At 42.0% G+C, this 13,907-nt stretch overlaps 1 protein-coding gene across 12 annotated transcripts in view; it reads left to right on the top strand.

Annotated features, from left to right (window-relative positions):
• Positions 1 to 13,907, top strand: part of LOC138146396 (ubiquitin carboxyl-terminal hydrolase 54-like) — a 129,299-nt gene that overhangs the window by 101,023 nt on the left and 14,369 nt on the right. For all 12 annotated transcript variants that reach the window (XM_069068234.1, XM_069068237.1, XM_069068231.1 and 9 more), the window contains 4 exons: positions 1,470 to 1,640; positions 7,975 to 8,106; positions 8,278 to 8,655; positions 9,758 to 9,989. In XM_069068234.1, the coding sequence (XP_068924335.1) occupies positions 1,470 to 1,640; positions 7,975 to 8,106; positions 8,278 to 8,655; positions 9,758 to 9,989 (913 nt within the window). The remainder of the gene's footprint in view (positions 1 to 1,469; positions 1,641 to 7,974; positions 8,107 to 8,277; positions 8,656 to 9,757; positions 9,990 to 13,907) is intronic.

The raw sequence follows: 13,907 nt of genomic DNA, 5'->3' as shown, positions 1-13,907 counted from the left end.
TGTGTGTGTGTGTGTGTGTGTGTGTGTGTGTGTGTGTGTGTGTGTGTTAAGTGTCTGAGGCCGGCTTTGAACTCAGGTCCTCCTGACTCCATGGCCAGTATTCTATTCACTGTGCCACCTAGCTGCCCCTAACAATGAGCGATTTTTGTTTACAAGGCCCAAATGTAGCATAGCCAGATCCCACTGCATGAATGGACTATCTTGCGGAAATTTGTAAGGTATCTGTTTGGAAAAGTCTGACTTCTGGTCTAGTGAGGAGGAAGAGATTATCCTCCTCTCAGCCTGTGCCTGGGACTGTGTAGCCCTTGGCAAAATTAGGCACAGTTTGCATTGGCATCTTTTCAGCTCCACATCCCTATCTCATCTTTTCTACTAGAATCCATTGTCAGTCTGCCAGTCAGCATTTATTAGGCACCTACAGTGTTAAGAGGTGGGAGTACAAAGAAAAGCAAAAGACAAGTCTCTGTCCTCTAGGACCGCACTGTCTGGTAGGGGAGGCAATATGCTTACTTATTATGTAAAAATAAGATATATGCATTATAAGTTGTAGTTAATCAAGAGTGTCTTCAACTTCCCCCAGATCCATAGTCTTCCACACTAGCTGCCAGGTCTCTAAATGGTGCAGTGGACAAAGCACCAGACCTGGAGTCAGGAAGACCTGAGTTCAAATCCAACCTCAGAAGTTTACTAACTTTGTGACCCTGGGCAAGTCACTTAGCCTCTGTTTGACTCAGTTTCCTCACCTGTAAAATAGGGATAATAGCACATATCTTCCAAGGTTGTTGTAAAGATAAAATTATGATTATCAAAAGATAATTGTAAAGCAATTAGCCCAGTTCCTGGCACACAATAAGTGCTGTATAAATGTTAGCTGTAATTGCTATTATTATTAGTCCATGGTTCAAAAGTCTACTATCTTCCCAGTCTGCAACCTCTAGACTCCCCATGCAAAAAAACCTTCATTTACTTTTCTAATGCAATCTTCCTACATGTTAGGAGCAAAATAATCTAATTAAATTAATTCCTGTTCCTATGTAAATAATTCACCTAAGTTATTAGGTATGCTTACTAAAACAAATAGTAAGAGTACTTGTTAACCCACATGAATCTCTAATTGTTAGAATTTCAGTCAGTATAATTTTCCTTTACAAAAAAATGAAAAAAAAATTGCACAGGGAGATTTTGGAGGCAGGGAAATCATAATGATAAGTTTTTAAAAATTGGCCTTTTTGCAGGTAATTCCCTTCCTCTACTTCTTAATTCATATGTTCCCCACAAGCCCTGGGGTTTTTCATAAATTAAAACTGGGATTTCACCAGCTTTTTGTTTAAATAGGTTGTCTGTAAGCCGGGGTCTACATGTAACCTTGTAGCCCATTTGTCTTGGGATGCTTTGACTTTGGTATTCTTACCACTGTTGACATTTCTGTCTTGTTCTCTGTGCCCTGCCTGTGTCTCTTCTTTCTTCAGGGAGGGAGCCTTCCATCTCCAGTGATACCCGGACAGATTCATCAACAGATAGCTACCCCTGCAAACACTCCCACCATGAGTCTGTGGTCAGTCACTTCTCATCTGATTCCCAGGGGACAGTGATCTACAATGTGGAGAATGACTCTTTGTCTCAGAGCAGCCGAGACACAGGTAAGGAAGCTTGTGGGGGGAATGAAGGAAGAGGTTCATCTGGTTTAATACAACAGTCACTAGAGTCCCAGGGACCCAGTAAAGATGGAAGGACTGAAATTGTCTAGTGAGGCTCCTCCAAGAAAAAGCACCTGGAGAAACTGACATGACTCTGCTTGATATAAGAAAGAGGAGGGAGGAGCTCAGGTGACTGAGTGTGGGTGTGAAAATGTCATGGAGCAGCCTTGAAAGAATTATTTCTCGTTACACAGACCTGTTTAGGCACAGGTCATTGAAAACCATTGGACATGAAGGTTGTTACTGTCCTTCTGACTCGCTAGTCTGATCTTTTAGTGCCCTGACAATCCTGTGTATGCATGTGCATGGTTCTGTTTGCATTTCTACCTTGGTATTTCTGTATGAAGAGTCCTGAGAGAGGGGACTATAGGGTAAAGAAGAGGTTTGAAGATAGAGGGGAGACATGTCCATATGCCTGCCATTCTTTTTAAATTATAAAGAGGAGCAGATGATCTATAATTAGATTATTCATTTTTGTGAATCCTTCCTATCCTCTATCCTTAGAGCTTATGAACAGGCCAGGCCCTTTATTCTACTTAGAAGATATCCATCCAACATAAACTTCCTCAGTTTATCTCAGCAGCATTACCTTTCCTCCTTTCCTGCCATCACAGAGAAGCAATCCTCCTTCTCAATAAGGCTCATCCCTCTACATAGTCCCTTAATTTCATTTCCCTGACTTCTCTAGGACCTTACTGGAACAATCGTGTATCTTATCCTTCATCATTGCTACTCCCTATATGCCTACAAACATGATCATGTTTCTCCATTCCTAAAAATTCCTTCCCTTAACTTTTTTGTCCCATTCAGCCATTGACCCACCTTTCTTGAAATTGTTGCCTACACCTGATGACTGTACTTCCTCATAACCCACTTTCTCTTCAAAGTTGGGTTGTTTCCATCATGTCCGACTCTTCATGACCCCATTTGGGGTTTTCTAGGGAAAGATCCTGGAGTGGTTTGCCATTTCCTTTTCCAGCTCATTTTACAGATGGGGAAACTGAGGCAAACAGGGTTAAATGACTTGCTCAGGGTCACACAGCTAGTAAGTGTTCAAGGACAGATTTGAACTCAGGAAGCTGAGTCACAGGCCTAGTGTTCTCTCCACTCCAACCCCTAGCTGCCGCACTTTCTCTTCAGTCATTTGCAAATCAGGCTTCCACTTCTGTTCTCCTACTCTTTCTAAAGTAACCAGTGACCAATTAATAAATTCAATGGCTTTTGTTTTCAATTCTCATTCCTCTTAACCTCTTTTGTAGTTATTGACACTGTTGAACACAATGGCAAATATTCTCTTTCCTTGACTTCAGAAACACTGTTGTCTTGTGGTTCACCTACTACTCTAACCTCTGCTTGGTGTTCTTTGTTTGCTTCTCTTTCTCTGACTCCTTCCTGGGGCTATACTCAAAGGGATTGCCTCTCCTTGGCCCTTTCTTCTTTCTCCTTAGTCCCCAGTGGGAATTTTACTTATTTCCATGGCTTCACCTGCCACTGCTGTACAAATGACTCCAGAATCTCTGTTTCCAATCCCAAATTGGCTCTTTTCTTAACTTGAGACCCACAACTTTCTGCAGGACATCTGCAATTGAATGTCCTATCAATATCTCAAACTGCATGTCCAAAACAAAGTTCTTTATCTTTTCTTATAAATGTGTGGCAAAATCATTCAACTCGTTCTCATGTTCATAACTTTGGTATGACTCTTTTCTCTCTTTGGCTTCTCTTATCCCATTAGAACATTGCCAGGTCTCTTTCTGGTGCTAATACCCTAATATAGTCCCTCAGTACCACTTTCCTCAACAATTGCAGCATCCTCCAAATATATCCCTGTTTCTACTCCCTTCTATCTCTAATTCATCCTACCCATTTCTGCCAGAATAATCTTTATTATACAGAGATATGGCCATGTTACTCCACTGCTCAAAAATCTTCAGTGGCTTCTTGTTTTAACTATCAAATAAAATTTAAATTTCTGTGCTTGATGTTTAAGGCCTTTTGATTTTATACTGCTCTACTTTTCTAGTTTTATCTCCTGTCACTCCCTTCTACACTTTAGCCAAACTGGATCTTTTCTCTTCCCTTCCTCTCTCTTTTGTTTCCTCTCCCTCTCTCTTTCCTCCCCGAACACGCTCTGTGCTTTCCTTCCTCTTGGCCTTTGCTCATATTGTTCCCTCCTTACCTATTGAAATTTTTTTCCTTTTTTTGCCCATTAAATTTCTAGCTCTTAAAACCTAACTCAGATGCTTCTTCCTCCAGAAAATCTCCGAGTCTCCTGGTTGGTAATAATCTGTGTCTTCAGATCTCACGTGTCTCTGTTTTATATACCCAATGTGCTTTTCATGTAATATTGTGAGTTACCTGTTTTAGTATCTCATTCCTTTATTAGATCATAAGTTCTCCATGGACTCGGACTTTGTCTTAATCTAAACTTTCTATCTCTCCGAGTACCAACCAGTGTTCTTTGTACCCAATAGTCACTGAAATGTCTGTTGTATCATTCTGAGTACTATGGAGAAAGTAGCTTCGATCTGTGGGAAGGGCTGAGGTAATACCCAAGCTATTCAGAAGGAATCAGTACAGTGTTTGATAAGGGCACAGAGGCAACTGATAATTGCAATGCAAAGTAAAGGTAAGGTATCAAAGCAATGCCCATATTCCCAGAAGCTTAATTACTGAGACTACATTTTCATATGGAATCTTGTACACTGAATAGCTTTTAGAATGTGATAGGATAGAACAGCACAAAATTAAATTACTTGGTGAGGCCTTAGGGCAGCACATCTAGTTTCAGCAGAGCACGTAGATTCTATGTCGGTGTTGACCCTGTAGCTTCAGTCACAGGAGAGGTTCATATTGTTCACTGAGCCCTTTAGGGAGGAGCATAACTCTCAGTCCATTTCTCCCAACTTGATATATCTTCCTGTGCTCACAGTAGGTACCTGGAAGAGGGTAAGAAGAGAGTCAGAGTAAGCAACAAGACAGAGCACTGGGCATTTGATTAAAGGAACATCACTGCCTCGTCAGGTTTCTGATAACCAATTGTCCATATGTGACTCTTCACAAGTTCCTATGTGTGAATATAGATTTTTATACTGAATTCCCAATCTATAAATTCATGAGTACTACCTGTGTGATGGCAACAGCATCCCAGCTAGGTGGCATTTTCCTCCTAAGCCTGTCTTTTACCTAAATGTTCATTGTTTTTCTCTGAATGCATCTGGTTGATTCAGCTTTGGTTTCCAGCTAATCATTGTGGAATGGATGGTCTCAGAGTCACCAAGATGTATTTGATTTGGGAATCTCTGCCTCTCTGTCTTTGAATGCTAACCATTACTGTCACATCAAGTCATATTTATATATATTCTTGCAGTGGACACAATTTTAGACAGTTTACACAAGCATTATCCTTTCTTTTGAGGGGCATATATTGAATTTTTAAATGGATGGCAATCAGGTGGAGCCAAGATGGCAGAGAAAAGGCAGGTTGAGCTCTCCCCAGTTTTCTTCAAAACAACTTTAGATCACACCTCAAAATGAATTCTGGAGTGACAGAACCCACAAAAAGATGGGGTAAAACAATTTTCCAGTCCAAGATAACTTAGGAGGACTGCAGGAAAGATCTATTTTACTTGAATAAAAGGGGAGCACAGCCCAGCACAGACAGTGTCCAGCCAAGCCAGTGGGATGTCCCTAACCCTAGCACAGATCATCACCTGAGACCCAGCAGCACAGTTGGGCAGCTGTGAGGGCCTCCATTCCCAATTCAGCAGGCTAGTGGTCAGGCCTGGCAGGCTCAGGGCCTTGCATGCAGCCAGCTAGCCTAGAAGAGGGGATCTGAGAGTAACTGTGAACCACCAGACCCCAGAGTCCAGAGCAGATAGCCAGTGAACAGACTCCTGCCACCACCTCCTCCCTGTTCCCCCTGCAAGAAGCATAGGATAGTGCCCCTGGTGCCCCAGGAGCAGAGCTCAACTTAAAAGTCACGAAATTGATTGGGAAATGAGCAAAAAATACCCCAAAACCTGACCATAGAAATCTACTATGGCGACAGGCAAAATCAAAGCACAGACTCAGAAGATGACAACAGTGTCAAAACGCCCATGCTCGAAGCCTCAAAGAAAAAAATATTAATTGGTTTCAGGCCCAAAAAGTCCTTCTAGAAGAGCTCAAAAAGGATTTTAAAAATCAGGTAAGAGAGGTAGAAGAAAAATGGGGAAAAAAATTAGAGTTATACAAGAGAATAATGAAAAAAATATCACCAGCTTGGAAAAAGAAAGCAAGTCCTTAAAAAGCTGAACTGGCCAGTTGGAAAAGGAAATACAAAAGCTAACTGATGAAAATAATTCCTTAAAAGTTAGAATTGGGCAAGTGGAAGCTAATGGTTCTATGAGACATCAAGAATCAAACAAAATCAAAAGAATGAAAAAATAGAAGAAAAGAATGCAAACTACCTCATTGAAAAAATAACCGATCTGGAAAATGGATCCAGGCAATATCATTTAAGAATTATTGAACTACCTAAAGCCACAATCAAGAAAAAGTCCTAAACATCATATTTAAAGAACTTATCAAGAAAAACTGCCCTGATATCCTAGAACCAGAGGATAAAATATTAATTGAAAGAATCCACTGATCACCTACTGAAAGAGATCCCAAAATGAAAACTCCCAGGAATATTATAGCCAAATTCCAGAAGTTTCAGGTCAAGGGGAAAATAATGCAAGCAGCCAGAAAGAAACAGTTCAAATACCATGGAGCCACAGTCAATATTACACAAGATTTAGTAGCTTCTATATTAAAAGTGTGGAGGACTTAGAATATGATATTCTGGAAGGCAAAGGAGCTAGGATTACAACCAAGAATCACCTACCCAGCAAAACTGAGAGTAACCTTTCAGGGGGAAAAAAATGGATATTCAGTGAAATAAGGGAATTCTAGACTTTCAAACATTCCTGATGAAAAAACCAGCATTCAATAAAATGGGTGTAGGGGTGGCTAGGTGATGCAGTGAATAGAGTACCAGCCCTGGAGTCAGGAGGACCTGAGTTCAAATCCGGCTTCAAACACTTAACAGAAAAACTAGCCATGTAACCTTGGGCAAGTCACTTAACCCCAATTACCCTACCTTCCCCTGCTCCAAAAAGCAAAAAAATAAAATGGTTAACAATTATATGATAGGAAGTGTGGGACTAGCCTTGGAGAAAAGTGTTTGAGTCCTATTTTTGACACATACGGTTTTTATGACTGTGGGCAAATCTCTTAACTTTAGTGGCCCTCAGCTGCTCTCTAACACTATTAAATTAAAACTATATTTGCTAATATGCATTGGTAGAGGGAATTGCTATCCTTTCTCACGCATGAAATTACAGGTACACCTTCCCCTTTCCTATCCTCCCCAATCCTAAACTGGTGTTTTCTTTAAAAAAAAAGGGGGGGGGGGAGCATTGTGGTGGATATTGGTGTAGGTTAAAAAACAAAAACTTTAAAAAAACATGGAAGATGATCATTTTTCATACAATTAGTCCAAAAAGTTCATTTCTTCTCTTTTCTTCTTTATCTGTCTTACCCTCTCTATTCCCACAACTGTTTTTTGTTTCTCCACTTTCTCTCATATCTAATTGCTAAGTGCAGTGTGGCTTGTCCACAGCCAACGACCTTAGAGCAGAGTATGTGTACATGTGTGGTGCTGTCCCCTTTGTATTGTTACCTTCAGGAAAATACCTGAAGATTCAGGTCGTGATGGAGGTTGGGCCGCTGATGTTGCTGAATCAGGCCAGGTTTCTGCTTTCAGTTTTTACCACTTGCGAGTACTTGGATCCTTGAAGTGGCCTTGTTTTTGTGTTCCTTTTAGCTTAAGCGTTGCATGAATGATAAAAGGTCAGTGCCAGGTCCTAACAATCCTATACTAATACCAGGACTGTGGGCCTTCTGAGTAACATTGGATCCAGAGTTTAGTTTGCATCTTATCTTTAAAAGTGTTGAGCCAAGCTGTGGTTTTTTTTTATTTAGAGTGTGAAAATAAACCAGCAAAATTAGACAACCCTCAATCCTTATGTTTCATTAGGCACCAGCTGTGTGCCCAGGCACTGTATTAAGTGCTTTGCAATATTATCTCATTTGATCTTCCATAGAAGTAAATGATGATGAATTAGGATGTTGAAATTAAATGATGCCATTGACCAGGGTGGGAGTCAGGGTCAGGTAAGTCTTGCTTTCAAGAGTACAGTGGGAATAGTTCATGTTTCTGCTCTCCCCCTCACATTCGCTCCTCTTTCAGGACATCTTACTGACAGTGAATGTAACCAGAAGCACATAGCCAAAAAGGGTTCATTGACAGAACGGAAGAGGAACTCCAGTCGGACCAGGAGGAGAGGTGATGAGCCACAGTCCTCTGGGTACCACAGTGAAGGTTAGTCCTTGTTTCCTCATTGGCCATCCCTACCACTTCTTGAGCTGATGAAATCTGTACCTTCTTGTTCATAGCCCCCATGTAGGTGTAGCATTAAGGGGAATATTTATAATGATTCTACTAGTGTAATACAAGGATCTGTGTTTGTGCTGGTTCATCTGTGGACTTTAGGAGAAACATTGAAGGAGAAGCAAGCCCCTAGGAGTGCCCCCAAGCCACCCAGCAGCACCAACAGACTAAAGGATTTTAAAGAAACGGTCAGCAATATCATCCATAGCAGACCATCCCTGACTTCCCAAACCAACCAAGGATCTCCCTGTGTGGGAAAAGGAGACCAAGCTGACAAACGACCCCCTCGGAGCCTACCCTTGCACTGTCAGGACTGGGAAGTAGAGAGCACCAGCAGCGAATCTAAATCCAGTTCATCCAGCAAGTACCGTCCAACATGGAGACCTAAACGTGAGTCTCTGAATATTGACAGCATCTTCAGTAAGGACAAAAGGAAGCATTGTGGCTATACCCAGCTCAGCCCATTCTCTGAGGACCCAGGTAAGGGGGTAAAGGAGGAATTGGATAGGGGGACAAAGTTGACTTAGTGTAACCACATATGTAGAAACCATATGCTTTCTAAATGGATTAGCAAGCCAGTGAAGCAGCATTTATTAAGTGCCTACTGTGTGACAAGGACTGCACTGTGGGATACAAGGAAACTAACAACAGCCCTTGCCTTCACAAAGCTCATAATCTAATGGAGGAGATGGCATGTCAGTGCTAGTCACGCACAGATGGGTTATAGACAGGTTACATTAAAGATACTATCCAAGAGAAAGCTCCAGCATTAAGAGACATTGGTGTCATGCATCACTTGAGTTTGAGCTGTGACTCTAAGAAAGCCAGCCTGTGGAGATGAGGAGAAGGGAAATTTCGGGCAAAGCAAAGGGGATAGCCAGTTGGGAGATGGAGTGTATAAGCAAAGGACAACAGGGAGTGGAGTGTCACTGGATCGTAGAATATGTGGTGGGCAGTAAAGTGTGAGAAGAATGGGCCAGGCTAGGAAGGTCTTTAAAAGCCTTTAAGAGAGGATTTTATATTTGATTCTGGAAGTAATAGGGAGCCACTGGAGCTTATTGCATAGGGAGGTGACATGATCTCTGGAAGATCAGTTTGACAGCTGAAAGGAGGATGGACTGGAGTGGGCTGAGACCTGAGGTATGAAGACCAGTTAGCGGACTATTGCAGTAGTCCAGATGTGAGGTAAGGGCCTGCACCAGGGCGGCGGCAGTGTCAAAGGAGAGAAGTTACAAGCATTGATTCCATAGGATTGAGTATGGGGACTGGAGGAAAATGGTGATTGAAGAATGACACCTGTGTGTGTTGCTGGGTAACTGGGAGAATGACAGTGACCTTGACACTGAAGTCCAGCAAAGTACATTATTACCCCTATACATGGCTTCTTTTTGGGTACGAAGCATTATTAGTGAGTAGTGCACGTACCCACAGTAACCTGGGGAGATGGTGATGGTATAGAAGGGCCATCAGTTGGCTCTCTTTCTGGGTCTGGGTATGAGGTACTCAGGGGTATCTTTGAATGTTAATTAAGTAACACTAAATCCACCCTTTTTGTCCCACTTTTGTTCTTTGGTTTGGCTAGCTAAAGAGTTTACTTCAAATGAACTAAACAAACCAACTGCCTATGACCCCAAAACCAATGGGCCGAGCCTCAGGCACAAGAACTGGGGCCCCCCCCGACCTGGTATTCACCTTATGGACCAGCATCCTCGATTAATCCAGAGGATGGAATCTGGTTATGAGAGCAGCGAGAGGAACAGTACCAGCCCTGTCAGTCTGGATGCAGCTCTGCCAGAGAGCTCCGGCACCTCCAGGTACTTGGCAAGTGGGCCTATGTGGAGAGATTTCTGCTGTGGCTTTGTGAGGCAGGCTTCAGGAAGGGGCTGCACCTGCTGCAGGGCTAGGGCAGCCTGGCCAATTTCTGTAGCAACAACCCCCTCTGCTGGATAGCAAAGGAAAGTCAGGCAAGTTTGGAACCACTCAATAAAGGCTAATTAAATAAATGCAGGGGAGACTCTAAAACCCATTTATTGTTTGTTCGTCTAACTCTGAATTTGGGGATCTCCGAGGCAGTGAGGTGGCCCTGGAGAATCAGGAAGGCTAGAGTTCAGATCCTGCTGTAGACAATAGCTCTGTGTCTCTGTCAGCTACAATTTCTTCATCTGTAAAAGGGAAATAATACTAGGTTGAAAGGCTGAAAGGAGGTAATATTGGTAAAGTGCTTTGTAAACCTTTAAGCCTGTCTCCTGTCAAAGGAGATGTTAAACAGCCCAGTATCCATTTTCTGCTAGAGTCCAAGCTCTGCTCAGTGCTAGAAATATCAGTACTAGAGTGCAGCCACACTACTTAGAAGGGGCACAGTGTCCAGTGGCAGAAATGACAAATACAAAGACATGTGGCCTAAAGGGGACAGATACAATATGTATATAAACAGGGTGATTTAGGAGATTGGCACTAATCAGGGGATCAGGAAAGGCTTTATGTAGAAGGTGATGCTTGAGCTGCATCGCAGAGGAAGATGGGGGGAGGGCTCTAGAAGATAGAGGTAAAGAAGGGAGGGCATTTTAGGCAAATGCAACTGCTCATGCAAAGGCACAGAGTCAGAAGATGGCAGTGTTGTACATGAGGACCCAGTTTGGTGGAATTACCCTGGGAACGAGAATGACAGGGCAGGGAAGAGTAACATCCAGTGAGAAAGGGAAGAGGAGCATATATATTTATCCTAGAGCCAATAGGAAGTCGCTGAAGTGGGTTGAGTAAAGGAATATTGCGTGGTCAGCAGTGTGTGGGATGGATCCCATGGATCTGGCATCTGATTAGATATATGGAATGAAACAGAGTGAATAGCTGAGGACAGTGCAGAGGTTATGAAATAGGTGACAAAGGATTTGGGGAAAAGTAATGAGTTCAGTTTGGAGTATATTGAGTTTGCGGTGTCTCTGGGACATTTCCTACTGAATTTCAGGTAGAGACTGAGGGCTGGTCTATGGATAGTGAGTTATTTACAGAGAGATGATAATTTAACCCGAGTGAGTGGATAAGGTTAACTTTGATGAGAGAGTGTACAGAGAAAAGAGAAGAAGGCCTAGAACAGAACATTGGTGGAGAGCTTGATTTAGATATGAACCATCAAAGAAGACTGAGGAGCAGTCAGACAGCTCGGAGGAGAATTAGGAGAGGACAGTATCAGAAAGGAGACTCATCCAAGAGGGAAAGGTGGTTAACAGCATAAAATGCCAGCCAATAGGTAGAGGAGGAGAAGACCTTTAGAAGAAGGATAAGACTTTCAGAGGAAAAGACCATCAGATTTGGCAATGAAGAGATTATAGGAAACTAATGCACTCAAAATTAGGAGACCAGTATCTGAGAAGAAAAAGTCTTTGCAGCAAGTTTCTCTGATAAAAGTCTCATTTCTAAAATTCACAGGGAAAATGTCTGAAATTCATAAGAATAACAGCAATTTCCCAACTGATCAATCTCAGTGGACATGAGCAGGAAGGTTTTTTAGAGGAAAATTTACAAACTATCAATAGCTATGTGAAAAAATTCTTCAAATCACCAATAATTAGAATAATTCAGAGAGATTATCTCATCAGAGTGGCAGAGTTGACAAAAATGAGGAAAATTTCATATTTTGAAGGGGCTTTGGGAAAACAGGAACATTATTGCACTGTTGGTAGAACTGTGGAAAGTAATTTGGAACCATGTCCCAAAAGTTACTAACCTGTGCATGTGCTTTGACCCAGCAATACCACTAGGCCAATACCCTGCAGGGGTGAGAAACCTGTGGCCTTGAGACCACAGGTGACCCTTTGATTGAATCCAAACTGCATAGAACAAATCCCCTTAATAAAAGGATTTGTTCTGTAAAACTTGGACTCATTCAAAAGACTGCACCCAAGGCTTCAAGGCCACAGGTTTCCCATCCCCTATGAAGAGACCAAAGAAAGAGGAAAAGGACCCACATGTGGAAAAAATGTTTATAGCAGCTCTTTTTGTTGCAAATAAGTATAAACTAAGGGGGTGGTTTTTTGGGAGGGGGAGGGGGAAATTGATGAACAATTATAGTATATTAATGTAATAGGCTACCACAGTGTTATAAGAATGAGGAAGGGGAATGGTTTCACAGAAACCTAGGGAAGACTTGTATGAACTGATGTAGAATGAAACAAGCAAAACAAAGAAAGAAGTTATACTATTAATGACGACATTGTAAAGGCAAACAGCTTTGAAAGACTTAAAAATTCTGATCAGTTCAGTGACCAGTGTAAATTCTAGAAGTTTCATAAGGAAATTTATGAAATCTCCTAACAGAGATAGACTAAGTGCAAAGTGAGAACGTATTTTTTTGGACATGGCCTATATGGGAATCAGTTTTCCTTTACTATGCATGTTTGTTATAAGGGTTTTGCTTTGCTTTTCTTTTTCCTCTTCAGTGGGTTGAGGGGGAGGTAGGAAGAGAGAAAACAGATTTTTGTTAATTGAGGGGGAAAAGTTTTAATTTTTACAAACGAATAAACTTTGTAATTAGATTTTTTTTTTAGAGACAAAGATCATTGGTAATTTTGTAGAAAACTTGTTTCAGTTAACTGATGAAAACAGAAGCCAAATTAAATTGCAAAAGGTTGAGGAGTGAGAGAAGAAAAAGTAGAGACAGCAAATATATATAGGGGATGATAGCTTGAGTATATCTGAAGACAGCAAAAAAATGCAATTGATAGGAAGAGATTGAGGATTCAAGACAGGAGATGACTGAGAATGCAGTCTGCTAGAGAAGACAAAAGTGGATGGAATCAGGTGTACTTGTACAGAGCTTGGCCTTAGCAAGAAGGGCCACCCTGTTTGTCATACACTTGGAAAGGAAAAGTGAGTGGGAGATGATGTCCAGGGGCTTTAAGATGAACAGAAAGAGAGAAGAGGGAGCTTACAGTGAATATTCTTAGAATTTTTTTCATTATAATAAAAGGAAAGGTCCTCAGCTAAGAGAACAGGGTGTGGGAGGAAGTGTGGAAACACTGAAGGCCTTGTACTGCGTAGTGTAAATGCATCTCACTTCACATGGAATGATGAGAGTCATTACTATTTGTAGAGTCATAGCATTTCAGAGCTGGAGGAGAACATTGTGATCATTTCATCTGATCCCCTCATTTTACGGAGGAACCAGCTGGGCCCAAGAGCTGACATCAGCACGGCATTGCAAGCCAGCTGGTGTTAAAGTGGGGCCTCACACTGAGGTCTCTTGCTTCTTCGACTGGTGCCGTTTTCATCACTCTGAATACTTTTGTTGAATAACGTGCAAAGCAGAGGACTGTGTCTGCATCCAGTCCCAGTTCCGGTCCCAGCACAGTTAAGCTCTCCCTTCCTTTGCTACAGAGGGGTGCAGAGGAAGGGCTGGATTTGTAGCCAAAATATCTGTGTTAATTGACCACTGGGGGACCCCAGCCAAGTTACCTCACCTCTCTGACCCCTTCTCTGTCACATGGAGGAGTGACTTCTGAGCCCTTTTTCAGCTCTAGAACTGAAGGCTTTCCTCAGTGGAGCTCCCTCAGAGGACCCCTGATTGCCCTTTCTTCTCACAAAGTTAATATTTCCAGCAGTATGTTTATAAAGCAGTTGGATCCCCAAGATATTTATGATGTGATTGCATTTTCTGCATTAAGTGCTCTGTAATTTACCTAGTGTGAGGAGCTTCTGGTGTCAAAAACTTCTTTAGACCTGGGTTTAAATCCCAC

This window comes from Petaurus breviceps, unplaced genomic scaffold, assembly GCF_028583685.1.
Source record: "Petaurus breviceps papuanus isolate PSGF00001 unplaced genomic scaffold, PetGlider_PUasm1.0 90762, whole genome shotgun sequence".
Classification (NCBI taxonomy): Eukaryota; Metazoa; Chordata; class Mammalia; order Diprotodontia; family Petauridae; genus Petaurus; species Petaurus breviceps.
Note: the sequence above shows the minus strand (reverse complement) of the source record. Positions and strands in the feature narration are given on the sequence as shown.